The sequence below is a fragment of the Maylandia zebra genome, linkage group LG18, assembly GCF_041146795.1.
Source record: "Maylandia zebra isolate NMK-2024a linkage group LG18, Mzebra_GT3a, whole genome shotgun sequence".
NCBI classification, from domain to species: domain Eukaryota; kingdom Metazoa; phylum Chordata; class Actinopteri; order Cichliformes; family Cichlidae; genus Maylandia; species Maylandia zebra.
This window is the reverse complement of record NC_135184.1, coordinates 18,122,508-18,147,555: the sequence shown is the minus strand read 5'-3', so window position 1 is coordinate 18,147,555 and position 25,048 is coordinate 18,122,508. Positions and strand designations below refer to the sequence as shown.

The 25,048-nt window shown below is 41.0% G+C and overlaps 1 protein-coding gene across 3 annotated transcripts in view; it reads left to right on the top strand.

Annotated features, from left to right (window-relative positions):
• The first annotated feature begins 862 nt into the window (after positions 1–862).
• Positions 863–25,048, top strand: part of LOC101467834 (laminin subunit alpha-3) — a 60,022-nt gene continuing 35,836 nt past the window's right edge. For 2 of the 3 annotated variants that reach the window (XM_004542717.6, XM_004542716.5), the window contains exons 1-13: positions 863–1,594; positions 2,120–2,272; positions 13,884–14,001; positions 15,212–15,330; positions 15,437–15,607; positions 17,184–17,284; positions 18,026–18,141; positions 18,952–19,070; positions 19,455–19,545; positions 20,659–20,790; positions 22,449–22,499; positions 22,608–22,655; positions 24,508–24,642. In XM_004542717.6, the coding sequence (XP_004542774.2) occupies positions 1,331–1,594; positions 2,120–2,272; positions 13,884–14,001; positions 15,212–15,330; positions 15,437–15,607; positions 17,184–17,284; positions 18,026–18,141; positions 18,952–19,070; positions 19,455–19,545; positions 20,659–20,790; positions 22,449–22,499; positions 22,608–22,655; positions 24,508–24,642 (1,618 nt within the window). In that variant the 5' untranslated portion in view covers positions 863–1,330. The remainder of the gene's footprint in view (positions 1,595–2,119; positions 2,273–13,883; positions 14,002–15,211; positions 15,331–15,436; positions 15,608–17,183; positions 17,285–18,025; positions 18,142–18,951; positions 19,071–19,454; positions 19,546–20,658; positions 20,791–22,448; positions 22,500–22,607; positions 22,656–24,507; positions 24,643–25,048) is intronic. The other variant, XM_004542718.5, reaches the window with a different exon arrangement.

Below are 25,048 nucleotides of genomic sequence, written 5' to 3'. Positions count from 1 at the left end.
GTCAGAAAGAATGAGAACGATGCGGGACACCCGTCCTGTCACTGAGTCACTGTACTTAATTGTTGTTGTGCTGGTTAAAGTCAATACGTGTTGCTGAATCACTGAATCATTGTCCAGCAGCATGAAAAAGCTGGTTCGGAATTTTATTGTCTGCTTTCACTGAAAAAAAATTTAGGGGTGGCGTCACACATATAAGAAAGTAAATAAAAGTCAGATAGAGAGAGTTTTAGATGCAACTCGGTTGCAGTAGTTAAAAGGCACATAAATCTGGACGTTCGCATGTGCGAATACGCACTAAAATCCCCTTCTCTGATGCGACATGTGATATATGCACCACTAGAGGTCGCCCCAAGATCACCGTGCAAGAGTCAACAACGTTCGAGTCATACTGTATAAAAGTTTGTATACGGTCATTGTGAACTCCTGGGGAGGGGAGGGGGCACTTCGTAGGTGTAGAGCGCGCCAGATTCTGCTGTTCTATATTCACGCGAAAACTATACAAATAAAACATGATATGAGGTTCCGAGTGTAGGCTTAATGCTTTCACAGACAGTTTTTTTTCTATAAACAGACGTATTATTCAATAATCAGTCGTAATTCAATTTTTCCCTTTTTATGCCACACTTCAGAATCCAAAATATTGGATTGGACACCGCATTATTTAACGAGACAATAACATTAACTGGTGGAAAATTAAATTTAGTGGTCAGCACACTTCACGCTAGCTAAGGGTTGATACAAAAATATAGTATACTAATTCCCTGGTTGTCGGCGCTCCACCTGCAGCAGCTCTATTCTCCACCAGCTGGGACCGCCCCACGCTTAAGTCTGAATCTTTCATGTGTTTGGAGATGTTTTGGTTTAAAAGCTCCTAGAAGTCTCAAAACAGGGTCACACGCAGTGACTTTACACTGTTAAATCCTTTTTAAAAAGTTTTACACCGAAAAAGGAAAGAAAAAAAGGACAAAAGATGAGCTTCTGGTGAATGCTGTGACGGCAGACCTTTGGCCCCACTCAGCGGACCAGCGTCGAGCTCAGACCATCGACCTGACACCTGATAGCTCCAGTGTGCCGCACCGTCTGGTTCAGAGCACGCAGTGCTGTCTGCGTTGAGTTTGGTGACATGCGATGGAAATAGATTACACCTCCAAGCAGCAGAAGATCCACTTAAAAGCGTCGTTTTGGGATTAACAGACGCGTTAACCCGCTAAAAGAGAGCCCCCACGCGTAACTCGCAGCCCATTAGCGCATTTCATGGAGATCCTTAGATGACAAGACCCGCTGCACGCTGCGGGTTGCGCTCAGCAACACGGATCTGTAATTTTGGAACATGGCGAGAGGGATGAGAGGAGCTCATCTCCTCTTTGGATTTTTTATTCTTGGGTTGACGCTTTTCAGGGACGCGGACGGACAACAAACTTTTAATGACTTAACAGGTTTCAGTTTGAATCCACCATACTTTAACCTCGCACAGGGCTCCGGGATCTCCGCTACAGCAACCTGCGGACAGGATGAGGCTGGCACACCGAGATATGATTTATATTGTAAACTAGTCGGAGGGCCTACAAATGGACTTCTTACTCAAAATATACAGGTAAGGAAATAAGCCTTCGTGCATGCGTAAAAGGATGGGGACGTGGTGATTACATTGTAATGTGGGAACTCCTGTAACTAGCGACCCACTCGTCCTTTTTAATGGCCCAGTCCAATGCTCCTAGTACTACCAGGAACCCCTCCGGGAACCGTGACAATTAACTGCCCACCCTGACCAAGTTGCACAACTGCCAGAAATAGTTTTACACCATTGTAGTTGAGTTCCACATTTTCTAAAGGAAATGCCCTTTCAACAGGGGTCTTATTTCCTTAGGAGATCTCCCAGGGCAATAAGGCTTTTACAGCCCTATAATACTATAAAATGCGTTCCCAAGCTTTTTCAAGTCAAGAATTTCATTAATCTACATTAAAGATATCATATTTATTTGTTTTTTGTCGTTGTTGTTTTGTTGTTGTTGTTGTTTTAAGCTTTTGGCAGTACAGGTAAGTTTTTTGCAAGCACCTCCACCATTATTAAACATGTCTGCTAATTGTTTCTGAATACTAACGACCTGATACCTTTTAGGGTCAGTTTTGTGACTACTGCAACTCCGTTGACCCAAACAAAGCCCACCCTGTGACCAATGCCATTGATGGGACTGAACGGTGGTGGCAGAGCCCTCCTCTCTCCAGGGGGACTGTCTACAATGAGGTGAATGTTACCCTGGACCTTGGACAGGTGAGATTATCATAACTCACACTACACATGAACAGATGTCTCCTGGTTAATACCAGCTGTGTGAATAATGATAGCTCAGTGGTGTCAGTAAAACATAGCACCTGAATGTTACAAGGGGAGAAGAGGAACATTTATGTCTTCCTTTGCCATTGCTTTGTGGCTGTGAAATAAGTTATTCCATTTGTGTGAGGTGACAGAGCACCTTTGCTGGTGTGAAATGGGAAGTCTGTTATATTCTTGTACCACTTTCTGTCTTTTTGTTATTGGTCTTTGCTTTGTTTTTGCTGCTGCTGATTTATTTTTCATATGCCGGCAAGAAATCGTTTTTTTAAAACTTCTCTTTTTTCCCTTCATAAGTATTCCAAAGGTGTAACATGATTATGTTTTCAGTGTGAGCTTCATCACCTCAGCTAGCAGTAATCATGTGAATAATGTGCTGCAGTTGGACTCTTGCCAGGAATCAGATTCACGCCCCTTTAGCTGGAGAGCATGCTTCCATCCTGAGCTGTGTGTCTCTGGCAGGAGTTTGGCTAACGGCCCATAAAACAGCACCTCATGCTCAATTATCCACCGTGAGGAAAGAGAGGAATGCTGTCTCTGGATTAGGGATCAGGAGAATGTAAAATCGAATAGGAGAAGTTTAGGTGGAGGCATGGACCTCTTACGTGATCAGGGTTTTGACTAGCTTTGGAGAAGACTTCAAAAAAATAAATGAGAGAGAGGAGCAAAAGTGCTCCCCTGCACACGTGTTGCATCTTTGGCTCCCAGTGGGCACTGTGTCAGACAATGGGTGTGGGCTTTTCTGTCTCTGTTTTTAGACAGACTGAGCTGAGCAAAGCTCCTGCATGGTTAAATATAGTCCAAGCTTCCAAGAGGATGGACACATGCAGGGCTTTTAGAGATGTCTGCCTTTAATACGTGGTAATGCTCAGTTTATTTAGGAGCAGGGAAAGCAGTATTATTGCATTATAGGGTTCTAGAAGAGTGTTGCTAGATCTCGGACTGTAACTCAACCAAACAAAACCCTGCCTCCCTTCAATACAACACAATCTTAACTACATATGCACACACAACACACCAATTTCACCTATATCACAGTTTTTCTTTTTTTTTTCCACCACGACTCTAAATGCTCACCTGCTGCCCTTGCATCCTAATGTTTAGTGCTCAAATCGTGTTAAGATATTTTTGTTTTTGTAATTTAATTATATGATCATATGTTTGCAGCTCCTTGATGCATAGAACAGGGTTGTCAAACTCATTTTACAGCTCAGTTTGATCTTAAGTGGGCCAGGTCATTAAAAACTACGGTGGGCCTGAGAGGCCAAACGGACTGCAACTTAAGAAAAAAACAGCAATAAGAAAAATGCTGCAAAAGCACACAAAACACAATGGAAATAGGAAAAATGACAAAAATAAAAAACAGAAATAGGAAAAAACAGATTTCCAAAAGCACAAGGGAAGTGTTTCTGGAGAGACAATAACCCAACGGACCAGTTGCAGGAACCCAAAACATGGTGGGTGTGTTTTATCATGATTCATATAATACTGATGACGGATTTTTAGGCTAATAGTTAGGCTAACACACTTACCTCTCATCTTTTCTTAACTCACAAAACCGATAGATCCTCCACTTCTTTTGAGTGTCTCCCAGCGCAATTCTTAGCATTTTTTGGTTCCTGCAACTGGTCCGTCGGGTTATTTTCTCCCCAGAAACACTTCCCTTGTGCTTTTGGAAATCAGTTTTTTCCTATTTCTGTTTTTGTTTTTCCTATTTCCGTTGTCGTTTTTCCTATTTCCGTTGTATCTTGTGTGCTTTTGCAGCGTTTTTCTTATTGCTGTTTTTTTCTTAAGTTGCAGTCCATTTGGCCTCTCAGGGCCACCGTAACAAACCCTCTTTCTGACAGTGTAAAGACGTTCAGCTGCACATTAATCCCTGATATCTCAGTATAAGAAGTGCAACTTCAACAGCACGCTTAAGTTTTACGACATGATAAAGAAATGCTATAAAATGCACGAGCTGTAAAATGTATGAAAATGCAGTATGAAAATGCAGTTAAAAGTCAAAATGTCCTTTATATTTTCTAAAGATGTCCGGTTGGCTGGGCCGATTCTGGTCCCTGGGCCTTATGTTTAACACCCTTGCTCTAGAATACCAAATCAAGTACCTGACCAGGTTACTTACATTCGTATATGTGATGTTTGGGGTGTGCTTTATTTACCCTATTGCTGTGTTTCATGGCTTTCTTCCACCAAACAAACATAAGCCTGTGCATCATCCAGAAAAGTGCTCTAAGCTGCCGTGTTCTTTGAGTGTTCTGTGTAAAACTTTAATAGCTTTGTAGATTCTTTTTAAATCCATAGGATCAATTGTGTATACAGTGAAATATGTGGGCTAGACTGAGCTGAAAGGGTACTGTGGTTTCTTTCAAGAGCAACGCAGGTGGCTGTGCAGCTCTTAGGAGAGATATTAGATAAAGGCACACTTGATGTTTATGTTAGAATAATGAGGTTCAAAGAGGGGGGCTCTTTTGACAGAGCTGCTTCCGGTCTGTCTCTTTCAAAGACGATCGTTTGAAGCATGGCTTGCCAAGTTTGAAGCTAGACTAAACTGATATAAAGTGACCTGAACGGTTGCTATGATAAATTACACCAGTATCCTGCTGCCTTGGCTTTAATGGCAGTGTGGTTCTGTTGGATACTCTGTCAGTTGGACTAAAATTTAAAGTTTTTATTTTTGCTAACTTGTCTAGATTTTTTATTTGGCTGGAACATGTGTCATCACTACAAGAAGCAGTCAGGGCATAACTGGGCATTTTCATTTATTGTACTAATAACAGTCTCAGAAACAAAGATTCGGACAGCAAGGTTTTCTTTTTTTACATGTAACAATCCAAAAGAACTCGTTATTAGCTGTTTGATAACAGAGTCAAGTCAAATATTCCTGTGTTGTTGATTCATGGCAAGAGGGGGGAGGCTATCTTCAATATCCTGCATACAGAGGACTCACATCTATACATACAGCAATGTGCAATAGTTTTGAGCTTCCCCTCATTTATTTATATTTTTCTTACCTGTGTTGCAATTTTTTTATTATTATTTTTTTTAGCAATAGTGTTTCAGGCCTTCTGATGGGCTCTCAAAGGTTTTCTTTGAAATCTTTTCCACTCATTTTAAATTCAGTCATTGTTCCTGACTCTTTTCAAAAGAATGTGTTTTGTTTGTTTGTTAAACTGATCTAAAAGGCACCTAACTCAAGGGATGAACCAGTGTTGTGTCTACACATAGCAGATAACTTAGCAAAGAGACGGTTTTAAATTATATTGTATTTCCTTTTGTTACTATATAAATTGTGTGTCACAAAAACACACAATTTATAATTTACTATCTACAGTAGATGGATTGTGGCTGTCAAGAAGCCACAGGGAAACAGGGAGAAAAGGTATGTCAAATTACAGAAGAACTGGACTGTAAAACAATGGCAACAGGCCTGATGAATCCAAATGTGATTTGAATTTGATTCAAATCATCGTGAGTGTGAGAGGTACAAGAGTGAGCGTAAAACCCAAGCTCTGTCATGTTTTGGATCTGCATTTGGGTGTTGGGATCTTATCAGAACTGATGGAAATATTTTGAACCACCATGCAATGCCATCTGGAAAACATCTGATTGATAACAATTTAATTTTTTAGCATGAAAACTGATCCCAAACATACATTAAAAGCAAAGTGGTTTGTTAGTTGTTTTATATGTATAAAACTGGTTAACTTGAGCAGTAGGCTAATAAGATTTTGGTTATAGTTTTTGTTAAAAACAATTACAAAAAAAGTCCTGGTGTTTAGGACTGACGGACGGTCAACTTAGGCAAAAAAAACCAACCAGTTTTTATGTTTTAACAGCTCCATTGTTGATAATATGTTCTGTGGCCTTTTGCTCCCCTGACCCACAAAAACAGCATCCTCTCCAAGTTCCTCAACTTAACAAAGCAAACACTTCCACAGAGTGGAGCAAGGCTGCGTCTCCATTCATGTAGCAAGTTGGTCTGGAGAGGAAGAGCGAAAATGGGAATGGCTCGCAGGCAAGTCGAGATGAATTTGCATATTTAGAAAGTAATATGCCATTTTTTTAAATAAATTAAGTGACTTTTAGAGTTTAACCATTGCCAGGATTGGGACATTGAAATTCCGGGGATTTATTGTCTTATTACTGGATGAGATTATCCCTGGAAAAATGAATATTGCCTATGCCATCAACAGGAGGCTGACATTTTTGGTTTACAATAAAAGTCTTGACAGTTATGGATTGTCCTGATATTTGACTTTTGTCTCAAGACCTTTGTCGCTGCATGGGCATTTCTTTGTATGAAGCCAACTTTTTTCTCACTTTCTTTACTAAGATCTCTTTTGTATGTTGTATCCCCTCACAGTAATGATTTTAGAGATGTTGGGAAGAGAAACAAGAACTAAGGAACAAAGTTTCTAATGAGAATGTGGAGGTGCAGCATTTACACATCGTGATAAAAGATTACCGATACACCCGTGTTTTTTGGTCCTGACCTCTTACTGCCATTGCACACTTTAAAAAACTCTTTCGATTTTTCACCTTTGTTTTTCAAAAACTCTGGCATGCGTATTTATGACATTATTTATTTTAAGTGACTGTGATGTTTTATCGCTGTATTGGCCTTGGGTGATGTCTGTGCTGTTTAACTGCTGTTCTGATTTATGTAGCGCTGTAATCAGGTCACCATATAGTTTGCCTGGGTTGATGATTAAAACTGTCTTACAAACTAATCTGAGTCTAACAGACAAAACCAAGACTGAATATTTGGAAACACAATGCGTTTTACCTTTTACCAGTTCTCGGGCAAACATTTGCTAAAACCTCGCACCGCTTTCGTTAACGGCCATAGAGGTCAAATGCTTCTTGTAGCAGGATCGCTTTCTAAATTGCCTGCAGCTAAGCAATCTACACTGCACAGGCCCCCTGTCTCAGACAGGCCAAGGCAAGCAGGCAAGCTGCTCCCTGTTTTTGTGACTTCTTGGCTTTTTGACCTATGACCCATGACAAATCCTACCTTCAGTCAGGAAACGACCACAGTGATCTTCAGTTACTCCCCCTAAACACCTTAATATGATGTTTGGTGTCACTGGCTTCTTTACTTACTTGTTTAGGAATTTGCTTAGAGTGAATAACTTGGACTATACAGAGGCATGTGCAGGTTGCACAAATACACATTTTGTGTTGTGCATTTTTATTTTAGCACATTTTGTCAGAAACATACTTATTATGAATTGATGACGGCAAAAAGTAGCTTCTCTTCCTAGAACCTTTTTCCTTGTGAACCTATTTACAGGGCACAGTAAGTAAGCCATTGTTCCTCTAAATATTTATGCCATGTATCAGGCTACCAGTCACTCCTTTTTTCTGGGGAATGTATTTTAGGAGCCCTGACCACATGTGCTTATCTGCCTGAGTGAACCCAGAGTAGACCATGTGAGGCAAACATTATAGGCCTTACAGCAGTCTGTCTGATGAGAGTGAGCTGCTTCTCATTGGTAGAAGTCAGGCAGTGACTGAGTGAATATTGGATCCTAGTAGTTTAAACGACGTTCTGATTAATTACGTGTTTTGTTTTGTTTCATTCTTTTTTAGCTTTGAGGCATTTCTTAAGTCGTCTGGTGTTTATCATGTTCGTGCTTTTGCTGCTTTAAATAGCCTCTGATTGCAGAATGTCTTGTTATTTGTGATTTGAAGGTTATTCATTTAGAAGGCTTTGGTAGTGTGCACACTGAGACCTTTCACTTTTTAGAAGATGTGAACAAGTTCAAGATCTATGATTTAGCTTTGTAACAAAGTGGCAAGAGAGTGACTCAGGTTAATGCAATGTTTTTGGCTCTGTCTATAATTCAGCAATCGTCAAGAGAAAAAGCTTCCAAGAACTCAATTTTGGAGACATTCCCCTGGAACCTAATCCTCTTTCTCGGGGGTTCACCTCCCACAAAAGTTGGTTTGAATGTTTTATTTGCAGCCGTCGCCCCCTTTTGTGTTAGAATCCTTCTAGGCGGTATTGTGTGACATCCTTTCTATGCTCTCAGACTCTCACAAAAGTTTGGCCCTTTTAAGCCTTGCTGAAAGTGACCTGGCCTTCTCTTTTCACAAGATAAATGGCTAGAAATAGAGAGGTGGTGTAATTTGGTGGTGAGAAAAGAGAAAACACACATAGCGTAGAAGTTATATCTGAAAACATTAAATTTTCCTGGCTTGTTGAGCACTCTTGATGCTGTTTAATCTAATAGACATTAATGTACAACCATGCATGATGCTTACTTGTATGCATGGGTGACCTTCTGGGTCCAGATTCAGTTTGCATGGCTGCACTGCGTCTCTTGAAACCATGTTAGTAGCGGATTTGTACTTTGTATAGGCTGTAATCCTAATTGAAGCTGTGATTTGCCGATGTAATCCTGAACAGTCAAAGAAGTGAGTAAATTGCTGTTGAAGAACTGCCTATCTATGCTTTGTAATAAATATTTCTTCATACTGTATAGTTGGCTCACCCCTGAGACAACATTGGCTGTTACATATCCCTTTTGCTTCGGTGACGATGGAGGTGATGTAAGTGCCTGTCTTTAGCTGGGCTGCCCAAGGCGCCAGGCCAACCCAGCAGATATTTACAACTACACTAACAGTCACACTGTGCTAGTTAGCATTAGCAGAGTGCATCACGGGTGACTGTTGGACAGCAGCTCCTCTTAAATCTGGAGCTGTGATGTGGAAAAGCTTGTGGGGGTTAACGTGGGATCTGTTCACCTTTTCAAGGGCCACGCCACCAGTTTGTACATAGTAATGTTATTCAGTGGTCACAGGTTTACTGACGCAGGCATTGATGCAATGGGAAGTTTCCTAGACCCATTTGACAGGGGTGTTTCATGAATAGCTCACCCATATATACACCCATGTATACTGCAGCACAATGCAGCAACATAGCTGCAGAATTTTACACATCACTACTAAAGCACTGTGTTCCATAAATATTTTTTTTGTTTTTTTGCTTAGATTCCAATTTTTTAATCAGATTCTATCACTTGGTTATTAGATCGCTGATTTCTTCACATTACAGCCAGTTTTGAATTTGCATTGCTTTTAAAACATCCTCCAATGAATAACTACTGTCACACTGGACCCCCTTTTGCCTTCCGAGCTGCCTTAATTGTTTGTGGCACTGAGTCAACAAGGTGCTGGAAACGTTCCTCAGAGATTTTGATCCATATTAAAATCGCACAGTTACATCCATGATGTGACTCTCCTGTTCCACCACATCCCAGAAGTGTTCTTTTGAATTTAGATCTGGTGGCTATGGAAGCCATTTGAGTACAGTAGACTCATGCTCAAGGAACCATATTTAGATTATTTGAGCTTTGTGACACGGTGTGTTATCCTGCTGGAGGCAACAATCAAAAGATGGGTACACTGTGGATATAAAAGGATGTACATGGTCAGTAATTAGGTAGGGTGTCTTTAAATGAAGCTCAAGTGGTTATTTTCTTGGCAAAGTGTGCCTAGAAAATAACACGCCCACCATTACACCACCATCACCAGCCTGCATCTTTAATACCATTCAGGATGGAGCCATACTTTCATATTGTTTCTGACCCTGCCAGCAGAAATTTGAGTTCATTAGACCAGACAACTTTTTTCCAATCTTCTTTTGTCCAACTTTGTTACTCTTGTGTGAATTGTAGACACAGTTTCCTGTGGCACTTGTTGTGGTAGTGTTGTCACCCAACACTTCAATGTTCAACTAGTTTCAGAGATGCTCTTCTGCACATCTTGGTTGTAACAAGTGGTTATACAAGTTACTGTTGCCTTCCTATAAGCTCAAAGCAGTCTGGCAATTCTCCTCAAATATCTAACATTGACAAGGAATTTTCAACTAAGCGTACATGGCTAAATGCACTGAGTTGCTCCCATGTGATTGGCTACTTATGTATTTAAGTGAAGAAGCAGTTGAACAGATTTACCTAATAAAGTGGCGACTGAGTGCATAATGTTCAAAGCAGAAGTAGAAATGTGCGGCATTATTACCAGAAATACTTCTCGTGCAATTTTTAGCCAACTGCTCGTCGTCACCATATAACTTCTGTCATGGAGACAGAGAAAAACATACCAGACTACCCCCTTCTCCTTCCACAGCCCACCTGTTGCACACAGACAAACAGTTGTACACTGCATTATTACAGACTGGAGTGCAACTGCTCCATCCCCACTGCGCTACGTGTCCTGTCTGGCACGGGTGATCCACTGTAACAGAAGGTGATGCCTCCCCTCCTTTAAATTGCATTCTTCTGATTTTATATCAGATTTTCAGGCGCTCACTGTCAGGATTGTGCTCTCAATCTAGATTTAGTTTTTTTGGTTGTACCCTTTGGTTGAACTTTGGGATTATGATGTTCAATATTGCTAACAGTATTGCTAGCTTATGTCTCATTTCCTACCTGTTTAACATTAAAATAAAATAAAAGACATGGAAATGTTTGACACAACATTTTGATGATTGAGGAAGCTGTGAGAAAACCCTAACCAGTTCATTTTACAGTACACTTCATTTGATCTACACAAAAAGATTATAATTGAAGAGATCCACGTGGCAGGCATGCCTAAAAGGAGTATAACAACCCAAGGGTCATGCAATCAGCTCTTTTCTTTTGAGATCTTGTAGCTCCACAGCTCTAATACCTGAAGGGGCAAGCATGTGTGAAGTTAGAGGGTAGAACCTCTGTGTAGAGGCAACAGTGGGGCTGCAGATAACACTGAATGGTGCAAGTATATCACTTCTGAGCTGTCGCACATACAAAATGGGTTATTCATGTGGACAGTTTTGGGCCTGACATGTTAAGGGTTGATGGGTTTAGGAATGATTAGTGTGTGTGCATGTGTGTGTGTGTGTCAGAATTAATTTACACATTTCTACAGGCCCAAAAAGGAAAGGAAAATATGTTGTTATGCTGTTAAAAAGGTGTTTGGTCACGAGGGATGTGAATGGCTTTGTTGTTCTGTTGCGTTAATTAGGAGGTTGGAGGAGATCTGGATGCTTTACACCTTATATATATGACATCAGGTCTAGGTCAAGAATTTAAGAAGGGTGGTAAAAAGCGAAGAGGGTAGTTGTCAAACCTGTCAAAGCTAAAACTCTGACCTTTTTGACACCCACCCACACAGCCCTGTGTTGTGGGTGTTGAGAAGTCAGACCTCACGGCAGTACGAAGCCGCAGATGCTGGGAGGGGGAGAGGATGGTACTTCTCAACTGCCATTCCAAGTGTTTTTTTTTTTACCTCAAGCTTGTCAGTGTGTTTCATGTCTTTCGTGCCACTACTCATGCACTTAACATGCTGTTACAGTATTTCATGGTTCCTTCAAACAATACGTAGGTGCTGGACATATTTCAAGAGCATGTGTTTAGACTGGCAGGACACAGTTGGAAAGACAGGCCTGAAATTAAGCAAAGCCATGCCAGGACAGGCATGGCTTTGTTTCCAAGATCATACTGTCTGTTTCTAGCTGTGTTTGTTTCCGGAGGATTCATCTTGCCAACACTCAGTGTTTGGCATCAAGTCAATAATAAGTCCCTGAATCTTTGTGTCATCATCGCATTACTTGTAACTAAACTTTGAGATTGCATAGCGACTTGCAGACTACAGCTCAGTTTGTATCCCAAAAAGCTAGTTTTGTTGCACTACCCATCTTGAACCCAAATCTCTGTTGAAACACAGCTGGTGTCTGATTGTTTCAGCACTCTAATTTGGACTTTGGCTTCTTTTTTTATTTTTTGTGACACTGGAGGATCTTGTTGCCATCTTTATCATCACAAGTGGTGGAGGAGATTTTCACTGCTGAACGTTGATGTCAGCAGCAGGTTCCTGTAAGCAGGGACACACTCTGCTTTGGGGGCATTAGGGGGGAAGGGGAATGTGGCGCTATGTTTGGAATCTGAGATGGGTCTGCGTGCCAGCCAGCAAGTCTCTCGCAACTGCACTGACCCTTTTTCTTTCCTTTTTTTTTTTTTACACTCGTGCCATCTCACCCTCCTGACATCTCTTAACGTCACTGCAGCCCATGTGAACCAAACTTCCTGCAGGTCCTCATCAGAACCAGCATGCTGATTACAGGCAACTCCTGCTTCTATTTTTAGATTGCAGCCCGTGCAGCCGTGCATCTTTTTTTTGTTAGTTGCGCATCCTGTTGCATGCGGGTGGAAGTGTTCTCTGATTAATTTTAGGACACACCCTATTCAAAGCTGTGGTTGCAAGTTGTTTTATTTACTTTCCGCTTGGACCCTGATTAAAGACGTTTCCTGATTTGCAAACTGTTTTGTTGTTTATTGGTGATTGTCTGCAATCTTCAGGCAGAAAAAAAAAGGCGGACGTTTCCGTAACTGACCTCTGAACTCTCTCAAAATCCATCAACCTAAGGGCTTCTTGAACTTGAGGTTTTTTCTTGTCAGTATAATTGTGGGTCCTTTTCGACACAGTAAGTCCACAGCAGATGCATTGCCAGACTTTGCTCTGCTTTGATATGTTTGTATTAGAGCTCCTCGTCTCATGCAAGTGAGTAACTGGAATATTTCAAATGCTTCCTTGGGCTTTCATCAATGTGCTGTGGGATGCTGGACGAGTGTGGGCCTGCCTTCATCCGCCTTGAAGACAGACAGTCTGTAGAAATGTCTGTTATTGAAGTAGTGCACCGCATTATGTAGATGCAGTTACATTCATGAGCTTAGCAATGAGTGCAGGTACTGCAGGTTATATGTTTTTGAACCATGCAGTGTTTCCGCGTGCCAGCTTTTAGATAAACTCTTTCTAAACCGTGCTAAACAAGACATGGACGGGTGTGGTAGTCGGGTGTAGACGAGGCCTTTTTGTTGACACTGCAGGTGTCACGTGCAGGATAGTGTCAAATGTTTGCGATCCAAGCTATGTCAAGTCCATGCCAAGTCATAACAAAGAGACCTTTGATTGCACAAATTACATTTCTTTTGTACAATGTTCAATCAAGCTGAAGTCACCCGCTTTTAGGGCTTGATAACGATGTTGACGAACTGTAAAGGAAATGTACTGCGGTGAATATCACGGGCCTGACAGAAAGCTCAGTGTTGGCAGAAACCGTCACTGACATCATTCTCTGGCCTCGTGTGGACTGAGTATTCTGATGGGAGGTGAAGATAGAAAGTTCGGGGAAGCATACAGGGATCATGTGGGCTGCACCTGCACCAGTTTATACACTCTAACAAATGTTGGCCACACAGATACCGCTAAAGCTGAGACTCAAGAATAAAAGGGCTCAAAACAGGAAGTTCTTCCTCGTTCAAAGCCATTAATTCTGTGGTGATCATTTACAGAGATAATACAGCCAAGCTGTTGTTGTATCCATACATTCACAAGAGAGGAAATGATATCTTCAGAGCTCCAGGTCAAGCAGGGAACTTTGACAGAGCAAGTACAGGAAACTGTATTTTGCCAAAATTCATTCTGAACACTGGGTGCTTTTTTATTTACCCTCCTCTTTGCTCTCTCTCTCTTTTTATTTTTTTTAAAATTTTTTTATTTTTAGCTCTTCCATGTCGCATATGTCCTCATTAAGTTTGCGAATTCACCACGTCCTGACCTGTGGGTGCTGGAGAGGTCTGTCGACAATGGGAAAACCTTCACCCCCTGGCAGTATTTTGCACGTAAGTTCATATGTTAATGCATTAAAAACCTTCTCCTGCAAGCTGGTGCACTTTTTGTGCTGTGAATCAAACATTGAATCCTCTTGAATGTGGTCCCAACTTGAATCAATTACTCAACTGAGTTTCAAATCAAGGAAACGTGCAGGTCTGCAGAATGCCTTTTAAAATAAATAAGTGCCGTTTTCTATTGTTGTCTATAATGATGTAATTAGTGATGACAGATTCTTTTAGACTCTGTTCTCATAAAGGTTTTCTCTGTGGATTAAATTAAAAAAAAAATCAATTTCAGTCATAAATACACAGATAGGGCAGAGTTTCATGTCTCTGCACTACACAGCTTTGGGCCTTTTTATGGAAAGGATTTAAAATTCAGCCTACCAAAAGCTATCACAGCAATCCAGGGTATTATACATTTCTAGAACTGGCAGAGGCAAAAAGAGTGTGGTCATCATTAACACTATTAGTTATACACGTGTCTTTCCTGCCATGACAAGTCAAAGTGTTTCTGTAAAGAAAAAGGCCTGCGGACAGAGTTAAAACTTTGTACTGCAGTATGTTTAATCAGAGACAGATTTAGACAGGGAGTGGGTGTGAACAAAAACCTTTGATTAAATTTGACTTGTTGAAAACATGCGAGAATGTCAGCTTAATGACTGATTTTGGTGTATTAAAAGTGGCAGGTGGTGACACGCTGCAAATCTGACACTGAACTGCCACCATTTTACATACTTAATGCATATTTTGTATGTGCTGATTGGATATCTGAGGGAGGGTGGGATGCGTGCACAGAGCCTGCCAGGAGACACAGCTGTGACTCATCTGTTTTACAGTCTCAAGGTTTCTCTTCAAGTTTGTGTTCTTTCAGGAGCTATCATGAGTTAGAGACTATTAGCTTAACCTTGAGCTTTACCTTTAAAAAATTATTTCCAGCTGCATAAACACTGCAATTGCATATTATATCATTCCTTCCAGTTTATATATAGAGAGAGATTTGAGATTATTTAAAATCCCAGTTTTTCCATTTAAAATTATACTTCTTTGGTCTTTTCCTTTTGCGTCATGCAAAAGGAACATGATCCTTTTTTTCATGTGAAGATGCCAATGTAATTTCTTTACATTGACAAGAGAACTAATTAATTAAATAAATGATTTATTATAAAAATATAAAGAATAATGGGTGTCTTCTTCTCCTTCTTCTTTTTTTTGGCAGATTCAGCACGTGAGTGTATTGAGAGGTTTGGAAAGCAGCCCAATGCCCGTTTATTAAATGATGACGACCAGCTCTGCATCACAGAATACTCACGGATCATCCCTTTGGAGAATGGAGAGGTAAAATAAAAATGTATTTCTTTCTCCTTTTTTCTTTTTGAAGTAAATCAAATAGCTTGATATTGTAATAAGCATTGTAAATGGATTGTAAATTTGTATTGTTTAGGTTGTGATATCCCTTGTCAACGGCCGTCCGGGGGCCAAAAACTTTACCTACTCACCTGCGCTGCAAGACTTTACAAAGGCTACCAATATCCGCTTGCACTTCCTCCGCACCAACACCCTGCTCGGCCACCTCATCTCCAAGGCCCAGAGAGACCCCACCGTTACACGCAGGGTGAGACACACTGAACAACCTCGCACTATGGTGTCATGCTGGCAGGCTCTTGTTTCCCATTTGGCCTTTGCAGCACCCACCTGCTAGCTTGTTTTTTGCTGAAACAAGCGCACAGGCCTACCCACATGTTCACCTGTGTTGAGACCCACTGCCAGGTCTGTCTGTTATCTATCATATGAGTCATCTTGGTAATTTCCTTGATACAGAGTAGTGTACAGGACTGTGCAAAACATCTGAGCTACTCCTCATTTTTTTAATATTTTGCTTCCAGTAGCCAATATTTCTCCAGGCTTTCTGAAGATCTGTCATAGTGTTTCTTTGAAACTGGCTGGTTTTTCACTTATTTTCAGTCAAGTCCTTATATTTGACCATTTTTAGGGGAACACCTATAAACAATTCAAGCATAAAAAGGCACCTAAGTTGCAAATAATTATTTGTTTCCATTTCATGTCAAAAATAACACACTCTGACAGGAAGAAAAAAAATCATTTTATCAGCAACAAGCTAAAGCCCAAAGCGCTATTAGTCGAAAACTTTGTATATCTCAGCATGGTGTGCAGTGTGTCCTGAAAAAAACTTTGAGGAAACTTGTGGAGGACAAAAGCGGCAGACCTAACGATGAAAGTTATCTGAAAGTTGTGTCCTTAAGAAGGAAAAATATCCTGACCTAGGACCGGAGAGATAGATCTGACCTTTGAGTTGATCCAGCTTGTTCACTGAAGCCTCATCAGAAATGGTCAAAGGTGGCTGCCAAGAAGCCAGAAGTACAACAGTGTCTACAGCCATCTGTAAAACATTGAGACGACTCTGTCATGGTTTAGTCCTGCATTTCAGCCGGTGGGTAAGGGATGTCATGTCAAAACTTGTAGAATTATGAACTTTAAAAAATAATATCACATTTTGATCCATCATGCAGTACCATCTGGAAAGCATCTGATTGGCAGCAGGTGCCAATGATCAATGATCCTAGACACACTGCCAATGCAGTAAAAGCATACCTGGAAAGGAAAACGTGCAATGGAACGCCATCAGTCATTGTTTGGCCTTTCCAGGAGCCTGAACCTCAACATTACTGAAGCAATGTGAGATCATTTAGACAGAGAATGAAACAAAAGGCAGCCAAAATCCAAAGAAATGATAAGAAAGCTTCAGGCTGTGCTGAAGAATAAATATGGTGCTACCAAATACTTACTGTCAAGCCTGTTAGAACTAAACAAACCATTTTTTTTTTGGTTTATGTTTTGGCAAAATATAAAGACATGATGGTTTTGCACAGCACTGTATCTTTGTGATTTACTATTGTGTCTAAAACATCTGTTTAGTTTTCCTTATTCGAACCTTTGGGAATCAGTGATGTTGGCTGCCTTATCTCGTGTTATCTCACGCACTGATTCACCCCATAAAACTAGCATTATCTCATGGGTCATGGTTTAAGTTTGCACTTGTCAGCATGTGTGACTCACTTCTGCTGCCAAGCAGAGCCAGGCATTTGTTCTGGTGTGACTGGTGTCGCTAAGTTGCTGATAACATGGTTGGAAATTATGCTGCTGATAACATATTCTTTATTTGCTGACAGTATTACTACAGCATCAAAGACATCAGCATTGGCGGACGCTGTGTTTGTCACGGGCACGCACAGATGTGTGGTGGAGGCCGTAACCCTGACAACCCAAATAGGTTAGTAATACATACTTCACCTTCAGCTCTAAAATATACTTGCCTTTATTCAGTGAGCTTTTTGTAGAATTGGGGGTCTTGTGTACAACTATTACAGTAAAGTGGATTTAATTCTGAAAGAAAAGAGGCAAAGATTACAAATGCTGCCTCTAGTGTATGAGGTATAGCATAGATAAGATCAAGAGTGATCACTTGTTTCTGAAAAGCACAATTATGTTGTTTGTGCAGTGACTTCACCATTATAAAAAGCAGTAGATTGTTTTAGTTTCCCTGATTACTGGCTGTGATAAGATTTGGGATAAAGCGCTGCTTTGAACCATTGTAAGCATTAGTACTCTGAAACAAAAAAGTCCAAGAAAAAAGAAGAGGATAGGATTCGTGGATGCTTCACTAAGTTGGTTGTCTCATCGCTCTCATCGCTGTAATTTCCAGGTGCTGTAAGCGGCTGTTTTCACCTACACAAAGCTTGAACATCAAACGGAAGACAGGAAGAATTAACGCTGAATAGCAGCTGCGCAGATACCAAAACAAGGCTTAAAGCGAAGCAAATTTGAATGTCTATTTGTCTGACTGTCTGAAATAAGATTTCAGAATGAATGTTAGTGCTCCACTGTGCGTCCTTGAGTTTGTAGATACCCGACTGTGTGTGCCAGTAAATATCAATGTACAGTTGGGACTTTTTCTCTGAAAACCCATCTTGGCACTACTACTGAATACAGGCGTCTCGTCTCCTTTCTTTAGTCGCCAGTGCGAGTGCCAGCACAACACCTGTGGCGAGTCATGTGACCGCTGCTGCCCAGGATTTAACCAGAAGCCATGGCGCGCTGCAACTGTTGACAACCCGAATGAGTGTCAGCGTAAGTATACATGTACAGTACTTCATTTAGTGTGTAATCAAAACCGCACTCTGCTACTCCCCATGCTGTTGGCTCCTTGAATTACTACCCCCAGAGAGGACTGAAGTGTCCTCTTGCCTCTGATATTTAAGCCCTATTGTGGATGCCCTGATATGGTATTGTGGTGAGCCTCAGTGAAGAGCTGGGAGGACATTCCTGATATGGTATGTGTGATGAACAGCACGGTGCACAACTTGCTTCAGGATAACTGGGTTTTGTCTGTTTAGGTAGCTGGTCAATGAGCTTAGTCAACCCTGCGCCGACCTAGATAGTGAGAGCTTATCAGCGAGCCATTCAGTCCATCAGCAGAGCCTTTGCCAACTGGAATCTAATTGCTTTGCACTGTTGACAAGTTTGGCCTTCATGAAACATAACCTTGAATCAGCCACAGAAGTAAAGCAAGGAAGGAAACTTGTAATCCAGTCAGTGCACTCATGCAGTGCAAATGCACCCAACCCATTCATAATCATTAATAAGACAGGGTGGATTACAGGAAGAGGATATGCCATCTTGTTTAGTTTTGGATTTTATAGTTTCTCTTGATGCTTAACAACCTTGACTTAATATTCCTTTTAAGAGAATGAGTAGCTTAAGGTACTAACAGGGGGAAAGGGGGAGTCAGAGGTAATTTACTGACAGTATAGAATAATACTTGTGTTTGTGTGTGTGTGTGTGTGTGTGTGTGTGTGTGTGTGTGTGTGTGTGTGTGTGTGTGTGTGTGTGTGTGTGTGTGTGTGTGTGTGTGTTTGTCTTGGGGGGTTTCCTCCTCAGCCTGCCAGTGTTTCTCCCATGCCTTCGACTGTTATTACGACCCAGAGGTGGAAAAAAGGGGAACAAGTTTAGACACCTTCGGCAGGTTTGATGGAGGAGGAGTGTGCATCAACTGCCAGGTATGTACTGGGTATCAAGTCTAAACTGATTCTTATGTTTGCATGTGTGTGGTTGAAAACAGGATAGAAAGTGAAGCAATATTCCATACTGCATGTCTCTATATCATTCAAGTCTTTTGCAGAGGATTGGATATTGCATACTTCAGTTTGAAACTTGTGCAACTTGCTGTGTGAGCCAAAGCAAACGTTCTTTTTGAAACTTTCTAGGAACTTTGTGACCTTCTTTTTGCCAAGATGAATTTGAATTGAGTGTTATGTTAAGATGGAGTGTTATGGATATCAAGTATTGCGTTATGTCCACATAGATTGATGCAAAGCTAGAAACTTAAACTCATATTTTTTTGTTCAAGACTAAAGTTAATTTTGTTCTGTATCATTCTTTAGCACAACACTGCTGGAGTGAACTGTGAGAGATGCATTGAAGGCTTCTACAGGCCTTACGGTGTCCCTACTGAGTCTCCCACCGGATGCATACGTAAGCCACATTTTTGTCTGTCACATCAAAATGCTGTTTTCATACTGATGTTGTAAAACTTTACTATGTACTGATGAAAAAGACTGTGGAAATATAAGCCTATGCTGTTTATGCATGCGTGTGTGTATTTTTGTGGAATCCGTTTTTGCAGCTTCTCTGACATTTTTCAAGATACGACAACAGATAGTTTGGGAATCAACTATTGTCCCACCATGTTGTTATGTGACCTACAACATGTGTGATCAATGAGTGAAGCCAAAGTGTATTTTTATTCAAAGCAAGGCTTTAGCACCTCGCTTTAGACTGACACAGATGGCACCACTGTCAAGCACCACGGGCACCGCCGCTTGTTTTATTGCTAAACTGGGCTCTGCCATTGTTTACACTACTTTAATGGTCCATCACTATTCCTCTTGGTATAAATAGCTTACAGTTGTGTTTGCACATGACAAAGTAGTGGAATTAAAGCGGTTGACCCAAGAGCTTTTAATTTAATCATAAAATACACAAACTCAATTAAGTAGCTTAGTAGCCGAAAGTGTTCAGAGTCAGTAAACGTTCATCATTATTAACTTTTAAGAGCTCTCGTTTTGGGATTTGGGATGGTTGAAAGCTTTCTGTACGTGTTACTTTACTTTGTGGAAATTTTGGGTATTTAACCTCAATTTGCGCTCTGAGTGGGCATCATCATCAGCACTGTTGCCTCACATTAAGAATTTGCTGGTTTCGAATCGACCATGTGGTCGGGGTCTTTCTGTGTGGAGTTTGCAGGATCTGTGTGGGTACTCTGACCTCCTCACACAGGTTGATGATTCTCATTTGCCCATACGTGTGAATATGACTGTGAAAGGATAACTGTCTCTGTGTCAGCCCTGCGACAAACTGGTGACCCGTCCAACGTGTACCCCGCCTCCCGCCCAATAGCAGCAGGGATATGCTCCAGTCCCCCCACCCCACCCCGTGACCCTGAAGTAGATAACAGGAAGAAAATAGATGGATTTTACTCTGATGATTCATGTGTTTGTCTATATGTGTATTTTACATCTACATTTTGCACATGTTAACATGGGCACTTTCTTTTTTCTTTTCATAAAATCACATGGCATCTACCAGCTTGCAGCTGTGACGAAAGAACTACAGCTGGATGTGAAATGGGGTCTGGATGGTGTATCTGCAAGCCACAGTTTGCTGGAGAAAACTGCGATCGCTGTGCTGATGGACACTATTACTACCCAGACTGCTTTCGTAAGTTTAGTTTTGCTCTCACATGCCAAGTTAGATGTGAGAGCAATCATGCATTTAGCACAAATGTGCTAAATGCATGATTTTGGCAAACAACAAAAAGGTACAGTTAGTCTTTCCTGTACCTCATTTGAATCTTGACTTGAAGGGAAGACTTTGCTTTGTCATAGAAGGGTGCAACTATTCATGGTCAGTTTACCTGAACCCAGTCGTTAACAGCTGGAATCATGATTCAACATTGTTTTACTCTCAGATTTCTCCCTGAACAAACACATTTGGCCAAAGCCTTTTGACAGAAATACATCTTGCAGGAGTACACTTGTAAAGTTATTTCATGCTTTGCGTAAGCCTTACAGGTAGTGGACACATAAAAAAACTTCCCCATCTAATCTCATTGATCTGATCTGCCAGCAGATTCAGGAGTCTGCTATGACTGGAGATAAGCTGCTCGATGTTTCATTTTACATTTCTTTCTTTAAGGCGCTAAAGCCATTCCTACAGTAATATTGATCTTTTTCTCTGTCTTTGATTGATAAACCTGCTTAAAACCGGCTTCTGTTGAATTTCCTACAGCACTCGATTTCTCTATTCACACATCTATTTTCAATCAATTTAAAGTTATTCATATTTAATTGAAAATTAGCCAGTGTGACAACAGAGAAATCCAAAGACTCACATCATTTTTGTCTTATCATCTAATGTTGATTGTCGATATCATTGACAGTCCTTACACAAACACAGCAACACAGGTTTGTAGTCTCAAGATGTGTTTTGCTAACACAGAATTTTTAAACATTTGGTCCTTATCATCAGCATGTTAGCACTGCCAAACTAGACTAAACATGTTGACTCGGTCATGAGAGAATTATTTGGGTTTGAAGAGGCGCTTGCTTGGTGTTTTCTGTCACGGCACGAAATGTTTGCAGCTTGTTGGATTTTGAACTGAAGATGTGTAACTTGTACACATAAAATCTGACAACTGTGTAACTGCAGCACCAGCTGAAACATTAACTGCACATCGTCTGCAAACGCTTGAGATTCGTGTCTGAGTAAGTAAGTAAGTCTGAGTAAACAATACCTAAAATAGTTGAGCGGTTTTACAAGACAAAGGAGCCTATGTCATTCTTTGGTCTGTCCAAAGGTAACAAAGTCTGCCTACCAGTTCCTTTAAAGCTCAGTACTAAATAGGTTACAGTGTGCTTTTTTAAATGCATACACATCGTGTACTTGTAAGAATGGATGTGACAGTGGTGATGTGCTGAACTGTTCAGGCCTTATTACTCCTCCCAAGCAAAGTCGGTGCTTAATCCTTTATAAAATGATGAAAAGTTGTTTTTAGACTTTGTGCAAATCCAGGCTTGTTGTTTCCCCCCTGCGTACAGTTTACATTAAGCTGAGCTGCCTAACCACTGACTTTACTATTCAAATGCAAACATTGCTTAGATCCTCTCGTCTATCTCTTGGCAAGAAAGTGAATAACTTCAAAACGCGGGCGTGGGGGATGTTTGTTTTTATATGAGTAGCTTTCAATTACTGCACCAAGAGAAATCCCCCCCCCCCCCCTCCCCCGCACCAATAAGTAATGTTGACACTGAGGTTTTACTTCATTACATTTTCCAGTCACTGGAGGTCTTAATTTTGTTCCTCTCTTTTGCAATCAGGATATCCAGTGTACCCAGTGACCACCAAATCTCCTGCAGGTCCCATTGTGGGTAAGATCAGTAAACAGACTTTTGCAATATGTCATATCAGACTTAGGCATTTTTAAACATCTGCTTAAAATGCTGTTATTACATCCTCCTTATTTTCTCCTTCTATAGGTCCCACTGTTTGCCCTCCAGGCTATTTTGGCGTGCCCAGCTGTCAGCGTGAGTGTGGTTAGACCTGATGTGAAGTGTCTTCATGGCAGTGCTTTTATACTCATTGCAACTTGATTGAAAACGTTACTGAAACTTGTAGTGATGGGTCGTTCGCGAACGAAATGGCTCATAGAGCCGACTCTTTGAAGTGAACGACGCGAGCCGGCCCCTTATTGGGAGCCATGAGGGTTTTTTTTTCTTTTTCTCACCCTCTCTCTCGCCCTTTTTTCCGCTAAACTCCGCACGCGCGGCCTGTACTTTGCGCTGGCCAGAGGGGGGAGGGGCGTTAGTTACACTCGCAGTAGCACAGGAACAGAGGGACAAGGGACAAGAACGTCACATTAGAAAGGTATAGTAATCATCCACTATTTTCAGTTGCAGATGATAAAGGATTCAGAAATCATGCAGGCCCATATGACAGAGAATGTGCATCTTCTTTTTGTTTTAATATTTTAATTTATATTTAATTGTGTTGTGGTTTGCAGTGTTTTGTGTTGTTTTACATTAAATTTGTTTAAAAGAAAAAAGCTGAAAATTTAAATAGTTAAAAGTTTAAAATGTAAATAGTTGTTTTTTGTATTATATGATTTATTTATTACATTTTATGTGGAGTGAATAAATAAAGTATATTTATGGTGGCCCTTAGAGACAAAGCACGTACAAACTCCAAAACACGTACAAACTCCAAAACACGTAAAAACTCAGAAGCACGTACAAAAGACAACAGAAGTGCTCCAGGATGCTAGGGCGCAGTGTTGAGCTTTTGTTACCTAGTGGCTACACAAGCCAGGCAGTATCAACAACCGGATTTGGTGTGTGGTAGTAACAGGTAATTAAAGCAACAAAACAACCTGAAGAGCCGTTTCGAAGCCGAAAGAGCCGGCTCTTTTTAGTGAGCCGAGCCGAAAGAGCCGGATCTCTAAAAAGAGCCGGAAATCCCATCACTAGAAACTTGGCCTTTTACAAAGGTCTTTTATAGGGTACCCTTTTTAAAAAATTCCAGACTTACTTTACTTAGAGGCTTTCAAAAGAGCTTTAGCGGTCTGTATGTGGTGCCACTGAGTCAGACTCTGTTTTGTCTTGATTTAAACTTAAGAACACGTGTTAGAGGTCAGTCAAGTTGAAGGCTAAATTTGTAGCCCATGTGTAACCTGGCATTTATTGTGTTTAGCTGGTCAAAATACTGGTATAATACATCCAGATAGCATGCAGTTGTTCAGAATAACAGTTCAGTGGTCTTACATTTTCTCATCCATCAATGGGACTTTATGTTCAAATAGTCTCATGATAGCAGTGGCCATTTGGGGCTATTTAGTGGAAACTAATATTATTTATAAGTTTCCTTCAAGCTGGGAAATCCATTATCAGTAATATGGCATTGCTATTAAAGTGAAAACCATCAGTTCTTGATTCTTTTCCTCCCACTCAATTCAGCTGTCAGAGAACGTATGCTAACACTGACTTACCTCTAACGTGTAGGCTCAAGAGCCTGTCTTTCAATCAACAGCCTTTGAAAAGCTGGCTTCATGCTTGGGAGATGCTTAGAGGCAAAGAAAACTATGGTAGTCTCTTGGGTGGCTGTGCCAAGCCTATTCGGGAACCACTACCGGGCGGGGCCTGGCAGGGGGTGGGCACCAGCATAGCTGTGCCACTGTGTGCCACACTATGAGAATAGTTCAACTGAAGGAAGTATTTGTCAGTCTTTTTTTTTTTTTTTGGAGTTCCACTAAAGGAAGAGCTCAGCCTCAATTATAAGCAAACGTTAATGTTCCACTAGGAATACACATTTGAATTTCTGTTAAGATTTAATTTGTTTGCTGTTATTGTTAAATTAAATGCTTCCACTGTGTTTTGTGCGCAGCGTGTATTTGTGACTACAGAGGGACTCTGGGTGGGATATGCGATGCTTTAGGCCGCTGCCTGTGCCAGCAGAGCGTGGAGGGCGAGCGCTGCGACCGCTGTCGACCTGGATACCACTCCTTCCCAAACTGCCGGGGTGAGAGAGACGTGCATGCCAACATAGAATTTGAACCCCGCAGACTGTAAAGAAACACAAAGTCATCAGTGTTACTGGTTAATGATTAGGAAACCGGAGTTTTATTTTAAAAGAAGTGGCCACAAGTGGTTATTATGTGGAACAGGAACAAAGGCAGCAAATCAGCGCTGTAAATGTTAATAGGTGTGACTGGAGTGACTTAATTACACAGCAGGGATTAGTTTGTCCAGCAATCTTTTGCTTTGTCAATACAGAGAGAAACTTCACTCTCTCCATGAGAGAGCTTATAGTATTATCAGATGGAAGTACACTTACATATTTGGCCTTTTTTAAGTCTTAGCTCAAGGTTTTTGACACTTGACCCTTAAAGCTTTAAATGGACCCTCCAGACAATCTGATTTCAGTA